Consider the following 6,000-nt stretch of genomic DNA (forward strand, 5'->3'; position numbering starts at 1 on the left):
GGTTCAGCGGTAGTCGCGCGGCAGTAAGGCACGGTAGTTCCGCCTATAAGCTGTAGTACCGCTCCGGTCGAGCGGTAGTACCGCTGGGGTGAGCACGGTAGTTCCGCCTATAAGCTGTAGTACCGCCCCAAGGTTCATGTTTTGTTGCTCCGTTTCCCTGCTTCTTCCGCCCGAGCGGTAGTACCGCTCGTGGAGCGGTAGTACCGCTCGTGTGCGGGCTGAGCACATAACGGTTGGATTTTCCCCCTCCTATAAAAGGGGGTCTTCTTCCCCAATGAACCTTATCTCTTGAGCTCGTGTTCTTCCCCCATTGTTGACCTTCTTCGAGCTTGCTAACTCTCAATCCCTCCATGGATTCTTGCTAGTTTTTGAGGGAAAAGAGAGAGGAGATCTATATCCACATTTCCACCAATCACTTTCTCCTCTATGTGAGGGGAACCCCTTGGATCTAGATCTTGAAGTTCTTGGTGTTCTCCTTCTTGTTCTTCCTCTCTTTTTCCTCCCTAGCATTAGTTGCTTCAGTGGGATTTGAGAGAGAAGGACTTGGGCACTCCGTGTGCCCTTGCCATTGCATTTGATGCATCGGTTTGAGTTCTCCACGGTGATACGTGGAAGTTACAAGTTGAGAAGCTTATTACTCTTGGGTGCTTGGTGCCCTTGAGCTTGTTCCTCTTGGGTGCTTGGGCGCCCTAGACGGTTGGTGGTGTTCGGAGCTCAATCATTGTGGTGTAAAGCTCCGGGCAAGCGTCGGGGTCTCCAATTAGGTTGTGGAGATCGCCCCGAGCAATTTGACGGGTTCCGGTGACCGCTCCCAAGGGTTGCAAAAGTGTACGGGTTCGGTGACCGCCCCCAAGGGTTGCCATTTGTACGGGTTCGGTGACCGCCCTCAAGGGTCCCTTAGTGGAATCACGACATCTTGCATTGTGCGAGGGCGTGAGGAGATTACGGTGGCCCTAGTGGCTTCTTGGGGAGCATTGTGCCTCCACACCGCTCCAAACGGAGATTAGCATCCGCAAGGGTGTGAACTTCGGGATATATCGTCGTCTCCGCGTGCCTCGGTTATATCTTACCCACGCCCTTTACTTATGCACTTTACTTTGTGATAGACATATTGTTTCTTGTCATATATATTGCTATCACCTAAGTAGTTTTTCTTGCTTAGCATAAATTGTGGTGCACATAGGTGAGCCTAGTTGTTGTAGGTTTTGTGCTTGACAAATTAACTGCTAGGTTTATTCCACATTTGTTCAAGCCTCAACCGTAATTATTTTAAAGCGCCTATTCACCCCCCTAGGCGACATCCACGATCTTTCAGTATCTAACTTTCACAATGCTTAAGGCCTTGTTCGGTTAGTAGGGATCCAATCATAGAGAAATTCGCATGCACAAGCACCTGCCCAGCCCTACACGACCTCATGATTGCTTTGCGATCTGCAAAGTCATTGGATTTCGCACGAAGACACATCAAGTTTTAAGTATTAGTTTTCGAAACTTGGTGGTTCTGTCATTTGTTCGTATCAAGTTAAAATAATACGTATATGTTTTGATGATAGTAGTTATTTTTTGATATATAAAAGTAAACTAGTTAAAAAATCATTTTCCAGATTTATAAATTTAAAATCTACGTGTTGGATTTTTTTAGGGGTTGTTGGGTTTTAACTTTTTTTTAGGCAATGTTGGATTTTAACTAGTTTACGTATGTGTCCGGTGGGCTGCCGCAGTAGCGTGCCAGTGGCTGGCCCATGTCGAAACCTTTAATTAAGGCGTGACGGCCCTAATTTGGTCTCTCGTGGCTCAGATAGCCCAATCGGCCTTCAACCCTCCTCACAAAAGAAAAAAAAGAAAGAGCATCCTCCCTTCCTCCATCGTCTTCTTCCCCCTTCTCTTTCTTGCTCCAGGGGAAAGGAAAACAAAAGCCGACCTCCCTCTGGCTCTGCCCGTCTGCCGCCAAGGGAAAATAGGAGATTGCAGGAGGGACGCGAGTCACGAGCCATGGACGCTTCAGCTCTCAACGACCCGAGGTTTCAGGCGCTCTTAGAGGTAACCCTTCTAACCCTAGACCTAGGCCTAGACCCTAAACCTACGCCGTCGTCGGGGTAACAGGGGAACATCGCGGATCCTGGTAGTTCCCGTTGGCCCATCGGGGCCTTGGTTTGCGGCGCAGCGTTTTTGTTCTGTTTTCGGCGGTAATTTGTGTGCGATGTAATAACCGTCGACAGAAGACGGATGATCTGGCGCTCCCTTCATCCCTTCGTGCTGTATTTTGCGCTCGGATTTATTACAGAATAGTTAGAGATGTGAAATTCGCGCCGATTATTCTCGCTCTTGTGCAAATCCGTCGGCGTGCTGTAATTTCTTTATATAGAAAGCAAAAATAAAAGTAAATTTAGGAGTGATGGTGCTCCTGAACTTTTAGGTTCAGATATGTGCTGCAGGTTAGTATTGGGACTGAATCCAGCATTACAAATTGTAGTTCCGTTTAGGAACATAATGGATGAACCTGTCAACTCACCAAAGTGATTTTCTTGTTCTCATAGCTTCAAAGCTTGTCCAGCTGCCCAAAAGCTCCCAGATCCATTGTACATTCTGGCAGCAGAGTTTGTCCAATTCCTTGTGTAGAAGAACTACTCTAGCCCTTACTCTAAACTGAACCATCTGGAATCTATTTGGTTTCAAGCAGCACGTGACTGTCCACGTCCATTAGTCAGTTAATCATTTTACTTTTATAAGGCTTGAAATCTTTTACTTGGAGGGTACAAGGAAGCTTGAAATCGTGGTCTTTGGTTTTTCTGGCAACCTGTAGTTAATGAATATACATGGCTCATTAGGTGGTCATTGAAATTAGAATAGCCCTGAACACACCAAGTGCGTCTGAAATTATTTTATAATGGAGCTATCTTGTTGTTTTGTGCAAATAGTGACGCATATCATCTCCTGGGAGATTATAAATTTATAATGCTTAAGTGATTTACAACCAGAATTTGCTGATGGTTATATGATGGGAACTTGCATTATTTTGCCATGTTCTTTTCCTTCGTGAAACACTTGCATATAAGTTGCAAGATTTGAAATAGCATAGGACTTTGTATGACATAACCTAATGCAAAAAAAGGTGGCAGATCCACCATGTAGTGGTATTTCACAAGCTTCTTTCATACAAAAACACTTGCTTATTGTGGTCTAATTTGAAGAGAGGAATTATAGTTTGTCAAGTATTTTCATATAGCATGCTGCAGGGACCCTCATCAGGAGTTTCTGATATTGTAAATAGTTGGTTTCATTTAGCTTCTATTTTACAAATCTCTAATTCAACCTGTAGTTCAACAGAAATCTAATCAGCACATACATTTTGTCTCTGTGCAGGAGGAGAAGAAAAAGGCCATGATGAATGAGATGATAGCGAAGCTGACTGACACTTGCTGGGACAAATGCATCACCGGAAGCATCGGGAGCAGCTTCAGCAACAGCGAAACCTCTTGCCTGTCCAACTGCGCAAAACGCTTTATTGATGTTAAGATGCTCACCATGCAACGAGCAAACAGCAGTAGCTAGGACCAGAATAGGTCTCCTGCCGCATCTGAATATGGAATCCAATAGAGTTGATGCAAACCACCTATCTTTCTCCGCAACATTAATGATTTTGTTACTTCTTTTGCTGTTGGACCCTAGTTTGCCATAAATTTGCAGATGGTGATTAAAATGTTACTGCTACTATGTTTTCGCCTTGATATGGGCAGATGCTACGGCATGATTAGATTTGAGCAATTATGTTTTTGTATGAAACGCCCTGCTCTTATAGTACTTGGGCCTTGTTCTGTTCAACCTCCTCCTAGGGGTTTGGAGAGGATTGAAGGGGAGTTTCGCTTGTAGGGGATTTTATCCTCCACAATCCCTGTCTAAATCCCCCTGAAAACTAGCATGGACACGCGGACTTCTGTGTCGCCATCGCTGATAGGAAGACGACTTGGCACCGGCGAGCGGACAAAATTACTGTTCTGACCTATGGGGGAAAGAAAATCCCGAGTTGATCTCGTTTTGGAAAAAAATTCGATTCTGACCTTTTTAGGTGACGCCAACATCCCTGGCGTCTGGGTTGCAAAGCAGACGCCAAGGACCCTGGCGACGTGGCAAAGGGGCCCTGGCGTCTGGCCCTGGTAAGTGGATAACCCCACCGGAAGAGTGTGTGGGTCCCACCCCACACACTTTCCCCAATCCAGCCCGAGCTTGAAGAAGTGTTGCTGCCTCCCCCCCACTCTCTCTCACCCCTCAAGCTCCCCCCTCAAATCCTCTCCAAAAGGTGCTTCCCTTAGGTGGATCTTTCCATCACTTTGTTGCTTGTGGTAATCTCCCTCAAATCATCCAATTTTTTTTGGTTAAATCTTGTTATTTTGGTTGCATTTTTTACATGTTGGTGGAACCTTAGTTCATGTTTTCTCCCTTATGTTAGTGTGAATGGCTTGGTTAACTTTGATAATATAGTGATATGCATGGTGTGTAGTAGGAATATTTGCTTGTTGAGTAGAAAGATTGCGGGTTAGGGTTAGTTAGTGTTTAGGGTTAACTTTGCTTAGTGTGTGTTAATTAGTGAAACTTTTGTGGACATCACCAATAATTTAGTGTTAATATGATTTGGATATAATGAGATTGTTGGGAATCGTAGCATAATTTAAAATTTTCCTACGCTCACCAAGATGCATCTATGGAGTCTACTAGCAACGAGGGGAAGGGAGTGCATCTACATACCCTTGTAGATCGCGAGCGGAAGCGTTCCAATGAACGTGGATGACGGAGTCGTACTCGCCGTGATCCAAATCACCGATGACCGAGTGCCGAACGTACGGCACCTCCGCGTTCAACACACGTACGGTGCAGCGACGTCTCCTCCTTCTTGATCCAGCAAGGGGGAAGGAGAGGTTGATGGAGATCCAATAGCACGACGGCGTGGTGGTGGATGTAGCGGGTCTCCGGCAGGGCTTCGCCGAGCTTCTGCGAGAGAGAGAGAGGTGTTGCAGGGGAGGAGGGAGGCGCCCAAGGCTTAGTTCTTGCTGCCCTCCCTTCCCCCCACTATATATAGGGCCAAGGGAGAGGGGGGGGGGCGCAGCCTTGCCCCTTCCTCCAAGGAAGGGTGCGGCCAGGGGGGAGTCCTTCCCCCCCAAGGCACCTCGGAGGTGCCTTCCCCCTTTAGGACTCTCCCTTTTTTTTCTTATCTCTTGCGCATGGGCCTTTTGGGGCTGGTGCCCTTGGCCCATATAGGCCAAGGCGCACCCCTTACAGCCCATGTGGCCCCCCGGGGCTGGTGGACCCCCGGACCCCTTTCGGCACTCCCGGTACAATACCGATAAAGTGCGAAACTTTTCCGGCGACCAAAATAAGACTTCCCATATATAAATCTTTACCTCCGGACCAATCTGGAACTCCTCGTGACGTCCGGGATCTCATCCGGGACTCCGAACAACTTTCGGGTTTCCGCATACATATATCTCTACAACCCTAGCGTCACCGGACCTTAAGTGTGTAGACCCTACGGGTTCGGGAGACATGCAGACATGACCGAGACGCCTCTCCGGTCAATAACCAACAGCGGGATCTGGATACCCATGTTGGCTCCCACATGCTCCACGATGATCTCATCGGATGAACCACGGTGTCGAGGATTCAATCAATCCGTATGCAATTCCCTTTGTCAATCGGTATGTTACTTGCCCGAGATTCGATCGTCGGTATCCCAATACCTTGTTCGATCTCGTTACCGGCAAGTCTCTTTACTCGTACCGCAATGCATGATCCCGTGACTAACGCCTTAGTCATATTGAGCTCATTATGATGATGCATTACCGAGTGGGCCCAGAGATACCTCTCCGTCACACGGAGTGACAAATCCCAGTCTCGATCCGTGCCAACCCAACAGACACTTTCGGAGATACCCGTAATGCACCTTTATAGTCACCCAGTTACGTTGTGACGTTTGGCACACCCAAAGCACTCCTACGGTATCCGGGA

The 6,000-nt window shown here is 47.2% G+C and overlaps 1 protein-coding gene across 1 annotated transcript; it reads left to right on the top strand.

Moving 5' to 3' along the window:
* Window positions 1–1,782: 1,782 nt before the first annotated feature.
* On the top strand, window positions 1,783–3,783 carry LOC123096550 (mitochondrial import inner membrane translocase subunit TIM8). The gene is made up of 2 exons (XM_044518313.1): window positions 1,783–2,040; window positions 3,364–3,783. Exons 1-2 carry the CDS (start codon window positions 1,993–1,995, stop codon window positions 3,550–3,552), a joined length of 237 nt encoding a protein of 78 aa, XP_044374248.1. The 5' UTR covers window positions 1,783–1,992; the 3' UTR covers window positions 3,553–3,783.
* The last annotated feature ends 2,217 nt before the right edge of the window (window positions 3,784–6,000 follow it).

This window comes from Triticum aestivum, chromosome 4D, assembly GCF_018294505.1.
Source record: "Triticum aestivum cultivar Chinese Spring chromosome 4D, IWGSC CS RefSeq v2.1, whole genome shotgun sequence".
In the NCBI taxonomy this organism is placed as follows: Eukaryota; Viridiplantae; Streptophyta; class Magnoliopsida; order Poales; family Poaceae; genus Triticum; species Triticum aestivum.

Excerpts from the sequence above, each read along its gene's own strand:
- LOC123096550 (XM_044518313.1), top strand. The coding sequence starts at position 1,993 with ATGGACGCTTCAGCTCTCAACGACCCGAGGTTTCAGGCGCTCTTAGAG. Across the intron at positions 2,041-3,363 it reads GGTTTCAGGCGCTCTTAGAG|GAGGAGAAGAAAAAGGCCAT; the intron begins GTAACCCTTCTA and ends GTCTCTGTGCAG.